Source organism: Poromitra crassiceps, assembly GCF_964638095.1.
Source record: "Poromitra crassiceps genome assembly, chromosome: 27".
Lineage (NCBI taxonomy): Eukaryota > Metazoa > Chordata > Actinopteri > Beryciformes > Melamphaidae > Poromitra > Poromitra crassiceps.
In genome coordinates this window covers 4,681,490-4,695,952 of record NC_139650.1, presented here as the reverse complement: position 1 = coordinate 4,695,952, position 14,463 = coordinate 4,681,490, and the positions used below count along the sequence as shown (strand labels likewise).

The 14,463-nt window shown below is 43.3% G+C and overlaps 2 protein-coding genes across 2 annotated transcripts; one reads left to right on the top strand and one right to left on the bottom strand.

The window, feature by feature from the left end:
- Positions 1-797: 797 nt before the first annotated feature.
- Positions 798-4,440, top strand: LOC310799109 (huntingtin-interacting protein K-like). The gene is made up of 4 exons (XM_083661669.1): positions 798-974; positions 1,267-1,322; positions 3,682-3,733; positions 4,132-4,440. Exons 1-4 carry the CDS (start codon positions 813-815, stop codon positions 4,225-4,227), a joined length of 366 nt encoding a protein of 121 aa, XP_083517795.1. The 5' UTR covers positions 798-812; the 3' UTR covers positions 4,228-4,440.
- Positions 4,441-4,448: 8 nt separating this feature from the next.
- Positions 4,449-13,852, bottom strand: LOC310799107 (microfibrillar-associated protein 1-like). The gene is made up of 8 exons (XM_083661667.1): positions 13,710-13,852; positions 12,387-12,603; positions 11,127-11,268; positions 10,661-10,854; positions 9,927-10,196; positions 8,934-9,093; positions 7,244-7,333; positions 4,449-6,366 (listed from the first exon to the last, which is right to left on the bottom strand). The coding sequence occupies exons 1-8, from the start codon at positions 13,777-13,779 to the stop codon at positions 6,187-6,189; spliced, it is 1,323 nt and encodes a 440-aa protein (XP_083517793.1). The 5' UTR covers positions 13,780-13,852; the 3' UTR covers positions 4,449-6,186.
- Between the last annotated feature and the right edge of the window lie 611 nt (positions 13,853-14,463).

The following is a 14,463-nucleotide window of genomic DNA, read 5'->3' as shown; positions in this document are numbered from 1 at the left end:
TGAACCGTGTTATGGGCACCTTCGGGGCAGAAACCCTAGGCTCGCCGCACGCAGTTCTGCTGCTGCGTGGCCTCGCCCGCAGCTTGGCTGCTACGTGGCCTTGCCTGCTGTATTGGCATGTGCAGCACACAATCGCCTGCTCTATTGGCATGCTCAGCGCACAATCAATTTCGCATCACTGATGACATCACTGTCACTGATGTCACAATGCCTATGACATCACTGATGATGTCACAATGCCTATGACGTCATCAGTGACTTTTTGGTCAATAATGATGTCACAATGTCATCAGTGGGACAAAAATTGAAACAGACAAAGCCTACTTGCTCCCTTTTATATGGATAGTTTACCCAAAAAGAAAATGCTGTCATCTACTCACCCTCATGCCAGCTGAAACACAGGTGAAGTTTATTTTATTATTTTTTCGTCTGAAATATCTAGTTGTTCATCTCAGACAAATATATTTAATAAGATAATTGTCTATTTAAAACGTTCCAATGAGGATACAAAATTGAATCAAGTGGAATTTGCAGGCACTTGTCTGAGACTCAGACAGAGAGAACGAAGGCTGACTCTCACAATCAGAGGCTTTCCAGAGAGTATTTTTCTAGCTTTTTCAGAGACCATCTGTTCTTCACAAATTTGTAAATGAACTGTCCAAAATCACATGATTTTTATGCGACCTTTGGATGCAGGGTTCTTCGGCGGATGTCCCTTTAAAGTCTGTGCGCTTCCGGTGCTGGGTGCTACACAATTTTCATTCCGACGTTCTTCTCTTTCTCTTTGTTCCGGCCTCACGGGAGCAGCAAACATGGCGGCAGAGGGAGACGTCGATTTGGACCTGGAAGCCGAAGAAAACTGCACTGGAAAGCCGGTGGAAAAGCCTCGGAAACATGACAGCGGAGCCGCTGATCTGGAGAGAGTCACCGACTATGCGGAGGAGAAGGAAATCTCCAGCTCCGACTTAGAAACGGTGAGGCTGGCTAACGCTAGCTAGCAAACATGCGGCCGTAGAACTAGTCAGATTATCGCTGCTAGTATCAAACCAACCAACTATTTTGTTTGCTAATGGTTTCTGTCGTTTATCACAACAGTTGACTTGTGACCTTTGCATGAAAATTGGATCACGTTAATTCACATAGCACGTATTTAGCCACCAATACTTGATAACTCCTGATACTTTGCACTACTGTATTCCAGCAGCGAGCCCTATGAGCGAGCCCCACACTACGATTATTTACGATTTACGATATTTCCTGTTTCAGGCCATGTCAGTGATTGGAGACAGAAGATCGCGAGAACAGAAAGCCAAACAGGAGAGGTAGGATGAATGTTATATGTTGTTATAATGTTGTTGTAACCTACCAGCCTTTACATGAATACATAGTCAACTGGGTGTTGTTACTAGGTCATTTGACTGGTGTTAATTTTAAGTACTATAACGTTACCATTCATTTCTACCGTAACACCTAAACGCCAGGCACTGCAATGTGACCATCTGCTGTCAGAGTAGCGCCATAACGTGACGCCACTTACTGTACTGGTGCCACACAGCGTTAGAATCCTCAATAGGTGGGCAAGGCGTGAAACAACCGTTTAGAAGCAGTCTTTGGCAAAGACTGCTTTTAAACGGTTGTTTCACGCAGCAGTATCATTTAACCGCCCCGGCGAACTTACTGGCTTCACTAGGCTGGCGATCATATCTTCGGATCTGCAATCGGAGGTCGGATACGGGTAGGAGAGCTTTTTGAACAGCCTTGCCCACCTATTGAGGATTCTAACGCTGTGTGGCGCCGACTGCTGTACAGTAAGTGGCGTCACGCTATGGGGCTACAGTCAGAGCAGCATGAGACTTGACCCTCCCTCAGGCGCTTCTGACAGCTCGCCTGATGGCTTGCTGGGGAAGCGCCCTCTTATCTTACTGTATAAATAAAAACCCTGTGTATAAAAACTTGTGGAAATCTGTATTGATAGGTCAGATGGAACAACCTTAACTTATTGGAATCCTGGTTGCTTCAAAAAGTCAGCGCAGCGGTTATTGTTTTAAAAGACAAAGTTTGACAAAAACCGGCTACTTGTTTGGGACCTGACACCCAACGCATGCGCACAGGCATCATTTAGTGAGGTTCTGGGGCTAGTGCATGTTAAAAGTTGCCGCCGATTGTATCCTTTTGGGCCTTTTTCAAAAGGTTGTTGGCAATTTGAGCAGTGTGTCACTGTCACGTTTTCCATCTTGCCGACTGTCTTTGCTGTCAAAATGACAGAGAGCTACGCAGCATCGCGGTCAGGGACTGTGGCTAAAATGTCCGTAGAAGATTAAATAATGCCAGTGCGCATGCGTCGGGTGTCACGCCGGCATTCCACTGGTTGCATTGCGTTGCTTTGCGGCTGAGCTCCGGTTTTGCTCCGTGCTCTGTGCTGCGGCAACACTCACTGGCTGCGTGTAGAGCACGTCACGGCTCAGCTGCGCCAGACAGCTAGAGTGACGAGACCGACAGGTTATCACTGTAAAATCGAGCGAGACAATTTGTATGTGGGATAAATACAACGACAAACAGGCAGAAGATCATTGTTCCCAACTGGAGGAGCAGAGGAGGGGTGGACTTGCTTGGTGTTGTCCTTGTAAAAAGGATGTGTTGTGTCATATATTATTTTGTGGTTTTCCACTTCAATTATGAACTTTTCCTCATACATATTTGTCCTCTGGCTTGATATTGAATGCTGTAAACACCTCTGCCCTGTTGATTTCATGCCTGGCTCCGCCCAACTTGCTGCGGCTTTGCTCCGTCATCCGTGAAAAATAGAACCCTTGCGTATCTTTTTCGGAGAGCTCCGGATCGTCGGAGCTGGGACGGAGTAGACACGCAACGCAGCGGAGTAGGTGGGAGTTGACACAATGATTAGAGTGGAAACGTATCGGCTCCGATGCCGTACCGCAGCGCAGACGGACCGAACACGGACCTAGTGGAATGTAGGCGTCAGGTCCCAAACAAGTAGCTGGTTTCCGTCAAACTTTGTCTTTTAAAACAATAAACACTCACTATTTGAAGCAACTAGGATTCCCATAAGTTAAGGTTGTTCCATCTGACCCTACCGAAAACTTCAGAATGCACAAATAAGGTCAGTTTAACGTCCAATACAGGATTCCACAAGGTTTAAAGACGGTAAGGTAAGAGGGCGCTTCCCCAGCGAGCCATCAGGCGAGCTGTCAGAAGTGCCTGAGGGTAACATGAGACTGACAATCTACAAAGTTTCTAAACTGCAAATTACAAATTGTATTGAATGCCTCACACTGAATTGCAGACTTTTCTCTGTGATGGGTTTGTTTGCTGAATCACTAAATTATTGATTTATCAATTTATCTACCAAAAGTAGTCTGGGCAACATATTTGGAAATCAGTATCACCATAGTCACAAGAATAGTTTTTTCTTTCAGGTAAAGGTAAAAGAAAAGAAAGGAGATATTTTCAAACAATCCTTAAAATATTCCTTACTTCATCTTGTCATAATTAACTTGTTGTTTTAGAGAGCAGACTTGTGTGTCATGATATCACAACATCATTGTGTTATGATCCTAATAATATTGAATTCTCGCACAGCCCTAACTACACTGAAGGTAGAATGCAGTCTCACTAAACAGTCATATTGTGCTTCTTACTGTCTGCTCCCTGTCGTTTCAGAGAAAAAGAGTTGGCCAAAGTCACCATCAAGAAAGAGGACGTCGAACTAATTGTAAGTCATTCTGGGATGTTTTTTGGCATTGCTTTACTAACACTAATGTTAAGATCATGTTTCTATCTTCAGAAAACAATACATAATGAATGAATAATGATCAATTAGTTCTATTTTTTAAAGTTGGGACCACTTCCAAATTCTGTCAAAAATTAATTCTTGTTTACCTTCAAATACACGAAAAACTAAACTTTTTTTTAAAGTTTCACAATAGTTTTAGTAGCCCAATCCCCCCCCCCCCCCACCACACATTTTTTTCCCCCATTTGTTTATGACAAAATTTGACAAGCTAGTTTTCCTCTTAGTTAAGTTAGTAAGAACAAACTGATTCCCACTATTTGATTTTGAGAGACATTTAGGTTTGGTTCAGCCTAATGTGAGTGTATCTGCTGCTCTAGATGTGTGAGCTGGAGATCTCACGGGGCGTGGCGGAGCGCAGCCTGCGGGAACACATGGGGAACGTGGTGGAAGCTCTGGTGGCTCTGACCAACTGAACAGACCAGGAGGCCCACAGCAGCAGCAGCAGCATAGACACACTGAGCTATGCTGGGACGGTTAAACTGTCTGAATTATTCGTTACCCCAACTTTTTAATTTAATTTTTTTTATAATAAAACTTGACTACTTTTTTTGCCACTGCATGCTTCAAACATGTTGAGTGGTTTCAATGTTTGCATTTTGCTCTGTGACAATAAATTAAGGACAATGGATGAAAATGTAAGTCTTTTATTCACAAACAATTCAAGTTTTACAATAAATTTACTGTCACAAATAGAGGTATAGTGGGCAATCGATACAACAAAAGATTCCTTAAATATAAGGTTGTAATGTACAAAACAATATCACACATCGCTATTAAGCCCTCGTGAGTTTTGACAACTAGAGGCAAAACATCTGGATGTGCAATCATGGCGCAAACGTCACCACGTAGAAAAATATTCTGTTTAGATTCAGTGATGTTGTATGTAAGGGTCAGACCAGGATCGACACATTCCCTGCATCTCCTCTTTGCTCACTTCTTAACATGCAGTGATTCTCAAACACTGTCTCATGGAGTTCAGAGCATGGTGCAGGTTGGAGGCCACATTGCATTAATATGTGGAAGGGGTATATAGCAATTGGATTTGAGTGGGAAAAGGTTTTTAAAAATCACTTAGCTGTACTTATACAAGTTTTATACAAGTAACCAGCAGGGGGCACTGTTACATTTCATGGAACTCCCTGCAGTGATGTCACAGGGACGCAAATTAATCACCTTTCGGTGACGGTCACACTTTTCATCCGTGTGTCAGCCCCAGCAGAACATTCTCCACTTGTGATGTCACTCATGGCACCTTTTCCTTCATATTTACACCCTGGGGGCCTGTAACTCATTTATTTTATTGTTTTTTGGGGGGTATTTTTGTTGTAATCGTGAGCCCAAAATGTAGATTCAGTATTTTTTTTTAACCTGCACCACACTCTTAAGTTTAACTGTATGAAGAGAAAATTCACCATAAATCAGAATTCAACCATCATTTACTTGTTCAAACACTGAGCATGAGCAAGTGTCTCCAAAAGCTGCAAACGGGCACATCAAAGATCAGACTGGCTGTTAATGAGAATACTCACTTTGAGCTTTTAATGCCAGCATAGATTTATCATCATTGTAAACCAACAGTACTGAACTGGAGAATGTGCCCAAATCCTTGAGTCCTGTCAACAGTTACAAAATTGTTCCCCAACAGTTTGACATCAAAGTCTTAGCTCTTGTTACTTCGTTTGGTGAGGGATTCACAATGACGAGCCTAAATTATTCCTGAAAATAAATAGATGTACAAGTGAATTCAGTTTTAGGGTGGTTTCTCTAAGAGGCCATTTACACCTGGTCAGATTGTATTTTATCACTTGAAATGCCAGGTGTAAACACCCCCAAAACGCATTGAAGAAGGATTGCAATCTGATCGGCCAAACCACCTCCGGAGGTGGTCAGGGATGCATTGTGTACACATTGAACACACGTGTAAATGCAATGTGTCCTCTCGATCTGGATACAGCAACTTTATGCGGATTAGAGGACAACCATTTCTGCAATCTGATCACAGAAAACGCATGTTAGCGCCAGGTGTAAATGGCCTCTAAGATTTTTGCAGAAATGTAACTGCTTCCTTGCTAAGGTAATGAGAGATTTCTGAGCAACCATTAAGAATTAGAATAAACAGAATGTTGTATTTGGCGAGTGTATTACTATAAAAAGAACCACTGCACTCTAATTGAATCTTTAAAAAATGGACCGATGAGCTAATATAAGAAAAGTTCCGAGAAGCATCCTGAGACACAGAAGAATGGAGCAGATCCACCCCCCAATGTCTTGTCAGGACAGAAGAGTCTGAAGCTTCAGCTCCTCACACCTAGGTCTTCTTCAATGTCTGTCGGGAAAACAGAAGAGTCTCTGAAGCCGCGGCTCCTCACGACCTAGGTCTTCCTCTTCGCGAGCGTGGGCCGGTCGAACACGTCCCTCACCCCGGCCGCCTTCTGCTTGAAGAACTTGCTGTTCTGAGCGCTCTCCTGGGCCCAGGCCGAGTCGAACGACGTGGTGTCCTGGTCCACCAGATGGGTGTACTTGGTGCGTCCGGAGCGACCAAAGTTCTTGACCTTAGGAGAGAAAACAAACCCGCAAGGGGTCAACTCAGAGAATTTAAAGGCTGACCCTGCGTTCACCTGCTATCGGATATATCAGGAAAACTAATCTCTTGGGAGGTTTCACACGAACGCCATTCCAAGTCGGACGATGAAGTGGGAAAGTCACATTTTTGTTCGAGTTGCAAATTATGATGCAACGAAAACTTGGAACGTTCTCAACAAGGCAGAAAAAAAAACAACGTTCAGGGATGCAAACTAGTCTCTTTTAGGTGACTAGTCACCTTTTTCATTCCAAAATAGGGCACTCATTGACTTAGAATGATGTCTGAGTGGTTTTGTGTCTGCCATGGTATCTGTCACCTTTTTACTACCCATGTTGTGTCTGCATCCCTGGTGTCAATCCATAGTAAGAAAACACAAACCTATAATTACACATTTTCACCATAACATTTGTATTTAGTTTGAATAACCATCATAACATTTGTAGTTAGCTGGTATAACATAACATTTTTACAGCAAAAAGCCAAATCCACATCATCCATTTCAGGGCATCTATGTTTGTTTATAGTTTGCTTCAATTTACGATTTTTCAGACAAAATAGCAAGTGAATGCAACGCTGTTCAGCAGCTGACCTGGAAGTCCCAGATGTTGGACCTTCCAGGTGCGTAGGAGTACAGATGATCAATACTGAGATGTTCGGTCAAAGGACCATCACCAAATTGCTTGATGAAGGTTCTGTGACCGAAATGTCCCAGTAAAGTACGAAGCAAGTGCAGACAGTGTGCCAGATTATATTTCTCTCTCGATAAGATTAGACCTACAAGTGATGAATTAGCCACAGACGAACTGAACAATGTTGTTGACACAACACAAAGAAATCCAGCTGACCTGCATGACTTTGGGTAAGATGGTTTTGTTGAAGTGGTCCTCCAGAGTGGGTGCGCTGAAGTCTCTCTTGAAGACATCCTGCTCGTCGTCCTACAACAGAAAATCACATTCAGCATCGAATCGATCCAAGGTGTTGGTGACCGCTGCAGCCGTCACTGAGCCAAGACTGAGCCAGTGATTCCCAGGTCTTTTTTTTTGCATGACAGCTGACAGGCCGAGTTCTGCAAAGTTCTACTCATCATTTTGCTGTAGAATTCACTGGGCAATAACTTACATTTATATTTTGGCATTTAACAGTCATTGTTATCCACAGCATCTTAAGTACAACAACAGACACCAACAATACAAGCAACAAATACTGTCGGTCAAAATAACTGCTTTATATTGTCATTTAGCCTTTCTGCTGCTATAGCATGGTTGAATCAGCAAATTATATTTTATGGTGGGTGGAAGTGGTCCCTGGGAAATTTGGTTTGGTACATAGTGGTACTTTGATGCAAACGTTTTGGAACCCCTGCTCTAAAATATGTTTGAGGCCATGTTTAGACGACAACCGTCTCTGCATAAAACGGCAAACTAGCGTCACCTTTTACTTAGCATTTATACACAGCTGTTGTGATAACGATTTGCGTGCAGACTGAGGCCGACTGAAGCCGCAAAAGCATCAAGTGACCCAGAATAACATTGAAACTTCTGGTTAAAACCTTCACAATAATGGTAATTAAATAAACTTAATAGTCTTATTGATGCATGTTGCAACGTTTTTTTTGTGTGTGATCCGAAATACACAGAAGACATATAGAACACAGACAACTAGTGAGTAGTCGTAGTGAGTCGACGACCCTGATTTTGATTTACCCAGTTATAAAATGCGGCTTTTATTTTTAAGGTAAAAACGCCTAGCTTCCCCTATTCTGTCTGTTTCTAACGAGCTTGGTTTATCTTTGTGATTAAAGTTTTAATTGATTTTTCACACGATAGAGTGAGACAGAAGTCACAATGGTAGCCTAATAAACTGCTCCAGATTGGATTACCGAATAAAAACCCAGTAAAGCAAAATAAAAAAGAACTGAGCACAATTGGGACTTCACTTGAGGAAATGCATCGCAGACAGTGAGTTGTCTTCAATTATTCAATGCGGGAGACAGTGATTAATAGGCTATGTGCGACGTTAGTAGGGGGCACTTAACGCAGATTGTGTTTTTAGCAAAGCATTATCACGTTTGTTGAATGTCAATGCGACTCATTGTGCCTGTGCTCTAAGGCTGTATAGTATTGGGCTAGTTCAATGTTCCTGTAGAGGGTATGCATGTGATGTCACAGAGGCAGACGTCACTGTCGGGTCACGCCCACTGAGTCACAGCAAGACTGAGCTTGAATGCAGTAATCAGCCTAGATAACTGACACCTGCTGCTCAGGGAGGAACTTGACACTCATTTTGACACTCATTCCTGATTGAGGGGGCGTGTTTCAGTGGGTGTGCATACCCTCTATTGCCTTGAATTCCTCTCTGGGACCGTTTTTAATTTCTTTGCGTTTTCACCCCCCAATAACGCCGTCACTGTGTAAAAGGAAGCCACTAACACTAAAAAAGTTTGCCGTTTTATGCGGAGAGTGTCGCCGTGTAAACAGGGCCTGAGTCAAGTGGAAGAGCAGCCATAGTAAGAATCCCCCTTAGTAAGTGACTTACCATGAAGAAGGCTCCCCTGTGGTAGTACTTCTGGAGGAACTTGTATTTGCCCTTGGAAGCTTTGTTGGTGATGACCTTGCCGTTGTTGCGCAGCTCCACCCGGCGCTCCTCCTCCGTCAGGCTGTGGAACCTCTCAATCTCCGCCTTCTCCTTCTCCAAGCTACCAAACAAACACCACAACACACTGCCTTCAGCAACAACAGCGCCATTGTCATTACTGGAAGTTAAATAGAATACGCGAAGTGCCTTGCATCAGAAAGTACCGCTGAAGTCCTCTAGGGCTGGGTTTGAAAAAAAATATTTTCCAAATCAAATAGAACGAATGAAGATCTAAGATCTTCATTTGCTTCATTTGAATGATCTGATATCGATTCGTAAAATCCAGAGATTGATCTTTTAATAGATGCCTTTTCAAATACAAGGAGTATATTTAAATTCATTATAAAAAGTAGAGCACATCCACTCAAAATGCAGGTGCAGGACAAAAGCAATGAAACATATAAAAAGAAATAGAGTCCGCACACTGCTCGACTTGCTCCCAGTTGATTTATTTTTAACGTTTCGGTCAACAAGGACCTTTTCTGAAGGTCCTTGTTGACCGAAACGTTAAAAATAAATCAACTGGGAGCAAGTCGTATATTTAAATTCACGCATATTCCTAACCTTGAAAACATGACAGTTAAAATCAAGCATTTTCTAAACTTCCAAGACTTTGTATGAAGCCTGTGTACATAAGCACAATTGGTATTGTAACTGAAATATTCCTAACTGACTGTGAAAATATTGAATTGAAACCCTGTGAATCTGAATCGATTCAGGAAATGAGTCCAACCCAAAAGTCCTCCCCTGGAACAGAATGAACAGGAAACAGGCCCTACACTTACACATACAGTACAACAATCACAATGTTTTCTACAAAGCATCGATTTCAGTCAGAGATCACGTTTGACACGAGCGAATCGGTGGAATCCGTGGCGTCGTGTGTGTACTCACGCTTCTCGGGCCTCTCGGTCCCTCTTGATGCGTTTCAGCTCGCGGACCTTCCAGGCTTCGTACTCCTCCTCCTCGTTCTCTCCGTCCGTGTCCAGGGCGTCCAGAGCGGCCAGCGTGCGGCGGTTCTCCTCAAACTCCTTCTTGGCCTCCTCCTCCACGATCTTCAGCGTGTAGCGCCGCCGCTCCTCCGCCACCCTCCTCAGCTCCACCTCCTGCTCCCTCTGCTTCAGCTCCTCTGCCTCGCGCTCTGCCACCGTCACTCTGTCCTTCCTGCAGGGGGGGGGGGTGAATGGACAGACGGGTTAACTTGCCCGACTACATGCGGCACTGTGTAAAGTCATGTGATCATAGGTCATAGATTAACTGAAAATGAAAATGTGTAGATGTCTCGTGACAGAGTGATATGTAGAAATAGACTAGCTTTTTGTGCTTTTGGGGTTGATATTTTGAGAATCTAATTGGCCCATTAGGACTGGAGAGCTGCACCCAGGCAAACAAGATTTGAGTATAGTGAAACAATTGAATGAGTTTTTTTTTTTTTTTTTTAGAACAATATACGAACAAAATAAACAGGCAGTTGAATGGAGATTTTGATGGAAAATTATGGGTTTTTCTCCACAATGTGGAAAGCTGTAATAACCAGTGATAAAAAAATAATAATCAATAGACTAAAATTCTACACATCAAACTGAAGCACTTGTTTTAGAAACCATTTTGGTGGCGTCAGTTCTTACTTGCGAATGAAGACCGGTTTGAGCCGCGGCTCTGCTTCGTCCTCGCTGTCTGTGTACTCCTCGTATTCGGACTCCGACTCGGACTCCTCCCCGGACTTCCCCTCCTCCTCCACCTCCATGATCTCCGTGGTGGTGTCCTCGGTCTTTCGCTCCACAGCTCTCTGGCGCATCATCGCTCGCCGCCGCTCAATTTCCTGCGCAGAGAAAGAAAGTCCACGTTTGAAAGATTTGCTTTCGGCAAGACTGTTGCGAAAGAAAGATCCTCCCAAAGAAGAGAGTTCTCACTCCACACAGGATTACAGAAATCAACAAGAAATAAAATACTACAATTATGGCCCAAGGCCGTAACAAGGACTCTCAGAGCAAACAAATTGAACTGAATCGAGTCCTGAAAAGTCTGTGTCAAATGCTTGTGCCGCCTCCCCCCCCCCCCCCAATTCAGAACTGTCGTAAAAAAAATAGAAACCTCATCATCCACTTCTTCCTCTTCCTCCTCCTCCTCTTCCTCACTGCTCTCCTCTCGTTGTGGGTGCCAGGTTCCTTCGTCTGAGTCCTCGCTGCTCTCCACCACCAGTTCAGGCTCTGCAATCTGCCTGTGCCTCGCAAGCCTGGGGAAGACGAAATGGGAAGCAGTTAGATCAGATCATCGTTTCCACTGGGAACGAAAAGTTTGTGTTTTATCAAAGCCGGTCATCCAAAAACACTCTTAGGCCAAATCAGACAAACAACTGATTTGTGATTAGAGAGATACAGTATAAGATAGGGATGCACAATATATATTGGTGCAGATAAATTATCGGCCGACAATGGCAAATTTATATTTATCAGCTATTCGGCTATATATATATTAGGGGTGGGAGAAAAAATCGATTCACCTAAGTATCGCGATTTTTAATGTCACGATTTTTTGAATCGATCTTTTATTCCAGAATCGATAATCGCAAAAGAAAAAAAAAAAAAAAAAAAATTTTTTTTTTTTTTTTTTGTGTGCCCGCAGTCAGGCCACTCACTGAACAGCAGGCCAGGCGCCGCCTACTGGTTTACTAGTGGTTTTATTACTTTATTAGTTAGTCTGAAGTAATAATTACACTTCAGGGTTAAAGTGGGTGCATCTTTGGGCTTCAAACGTCGGCCCATATCGGCCTGGCCTGCTTGGTATCTAATGCCCGGCCTGAATTATGATCCCAGTCCACCCCTGTTTTTAACTATATCGCCCAGCCCTACTCATGATATATAATATACAGTCTCTAGTGTATGATTCAACTTTTCCCATGTTCTAATCTAGTGTAAAAAGCAAACAAACTGAAAAAAGAAAAGAAAAAAAGAAACAAAAATCGCAATAAATCGTAATATCGAATCGCAATAATCGTAGAATCGCAATACTTAAGAATCGCAATATATATCGAATCGGCACCCAAGTATCGTGATAGTATCGAATCGGTAGATAAGTGAATCGGCACAGCCCTAATATATATAGCTGATAAAAATTGGCTAATATATACAAACCGAGCTGTTTACAAAAAAAATCCTTTGTATACCTTTAAGCATAAAGTGACATAAGGGCCGGTGAAAAGAAAATGACAAGAGAATTGAAATTATCTGTTCACTTATCGTATCGCCATGATAAGCAGGTAATTATCAATTATCCGTATCGCTGAAAAAAATCCATATCATGCATCCCTAGTATAAGAGATATATATTAGAGATATATATTAGAAATATATACCTCTCCTCCACGTCCTCAGAGACTCGGTTGAGCAAACGTTTGAGACGCGGGTCGGAGACCTCCTCTTCCTCCTGCTCCAGCTCCGGTTCCATGTCCTTTCCCTTCTTCACAAACTGGAAGTCCTCCTCTTCCTCGTCCGAAGACTCCATGGGAGCGTAGTCCGGACGCTTCCCCGACACGTACCTTTTCACCTTCACTTTCTCCATGGAGATCTCACCTGGGAAACACAAGGACAAGCCGTTAAGCAATTAGTTTAATTTATTATTACCATTAGGTCCGGTGAAAGTGAAACTGTTAGTACATCCCCATTGTTGAATGTTAAAATATCCTCCTGAACCTCTCGCCACACTCAAGAGTAGTCTCAACACCAGACCCATGAGAGTTCTTGCGCTGATACACTACGTTACTGCATGCTGCAGAGCTCTCTCTGGGTCTGGGACACTTTCCCTCAGAGGGCTGGTTATGGGAGGGAACCGTTGACTTGGCCAGTCATATGCCAGTTCAGTCCTTCAGTCCTCTCCAATCAGTAACGACTTTGCGATCAAACACGCGAGGCGCAGCCCATTTTTCTAACCGCTCTCTCATCTGTGCTACAACCTGTCACTCATTCAATTTCAACCCGCCTTCAAAACCAGCAGGGGCTGTTAACTGGCACAGACACACTTATGTAGCATGCGGAGCGCAGCGATTCAACGTAATATTTGAGTCTGGGGAGAGACTACACTCAGAGCAGCAAGCGAAGGTGTTCTTTGAGAAATCTTCAGCAAGAAACAACTGTTACTGAACCGGCATTTTTAGTCTGTTTCACATACACAGATTATTTTAGGTGGTAAAACACAATCAAGCACATGTAAGCTTAGATTGATCAGCACTGAAAACCCTGAATTGGTTTAATGGTAGTTAATCTACCATAGACGCTTTCTTACAAAAATACATAGTACAGTATTTCAGAGACTCTGCCATATAGAGGAAAACGTGCTTTTGTTAGTTAAGTTTATTTAGTTTAGTTAATAGGAAACAAATGTAGTTCTTCATCACAAGAAATATCTACAATTTTAAAGTGAATCAAGCCAGTATGGGACCACAAATATCAGTATATAAAGGTGAATAACGTTACACTTTGCACATTCCTTAAATGAAAATGTGAGAAAACTGAGTTTATGTGGGTTTATCCTGCACTAACATTACACCACGCTTTAATAGGAACATGCAGGCCAATGTTTGTCTTGGAGATGTTTAGAGTAGACTGGTACGGTGGCAATTAGCATTAGCTGACTAGCATGCTGCTAGCTAAATGCTAACGGCGTTAACACTACATCTCACCTTTCTCATTCCTGATGGGCACGGCTCCGGCCGTGGACTGGATCGGCGGGAGCTTCATGGTGTCAGACATGACTGCCCGGTCAGCTAGCAGCTCCTGATTTTAAAAGAAATATTTAGTGAACAAACCAAACGCGCTGCACGGCTTCTCGCTCCAACGAACGGAAACCAACAACACGGAACACTGAGCGGACAGGAAGTGGCTTTGTCCCGACGGGAAACTCACCAAGCTATATCTGTACTGGGAACGTTCCACTGTGCAGGCATTGTGACTGACATACTCACATCTAACCTACATCATCATCATCAGTATATCAATTGGAGCTAGCCTAGCTCTAGGGCTCTGTTTGTCTGTTTCTCTGTCTGTCCCATGTCCCACTGTGATGTCATAAATGAAAACATCAGTGATGTCATAAACCACTGATGACATCAGTCCCACTGATGATGTCATAAACAATGATGTCATCAGTGATTATGTCATCAGTCTGAGGATCACGGGAGAGACTGAGGAGGCTCACGAGAGAGACTAAGGGAGAGAGTGAGGGGGAGAGAGAGAGAGAGACACGCGTCAATAAGGGCAGGCAAGCCCACACAGCAGCCGAGCTGCGGGCAAGGCCGCGCAGAGGCCGAGCTGCAGGGTCAGCTTGGCGACCTGCAGGATGGGCGGGCGAGGCTGCATAGCCTAGTTGTACAACAGCCAGTAGAAATACTTTTTACTTTTATACTTTATAATTGCAGAGCCTGTACTTTTTTTTTT

Bases quoted from the DNA above. Each gene is read 5' to 3' on its own strand.
- LOC310799109 (XM_083661669.1), top strand. From the start codon at position 813: ATGGCGGCAGAGGGAGACGTCGATTTGGACCTGGAAGCCGAAGAAAAC. The intron at 1,323-3,681 runs GTAGGATGAATG...CTGTCGTTTCAG, and splicing joins CAGAAAGCCAAACAGGAGAG to AGAAAAAGAGTTGGCCAAAG. The intron at 3,734-4,131 runs GTAAGTCATTCT...CTGCTGCTCTAG, and splicing joins AAGAGGACGTCGAACTAATT to ATGTGTGAGCTGGAGATCTC.
- LOC310799107 (XM_083661667.1), bottom strand. From the start codon at position 13,779: ATGTCTGACACCATGAAGCTCCCGCCGATCCAGTCCACGGCCGGAGCC. The intron at 10,197-10,660 runs GTAAGAACTGAC...CCCCCCCTGCAG, and splicing joins AAACCGGTCTTCATTCGCAA to GAAGGACAGAGTGACGGTGG. The intron at 6,367-7,243 runs GTCAGCTGGATT...TTCTCTCCTAAG, and splicing joins TCTTACCCAAAGTCATGCAG to GTCAAGAACTTTGGTCGCTC.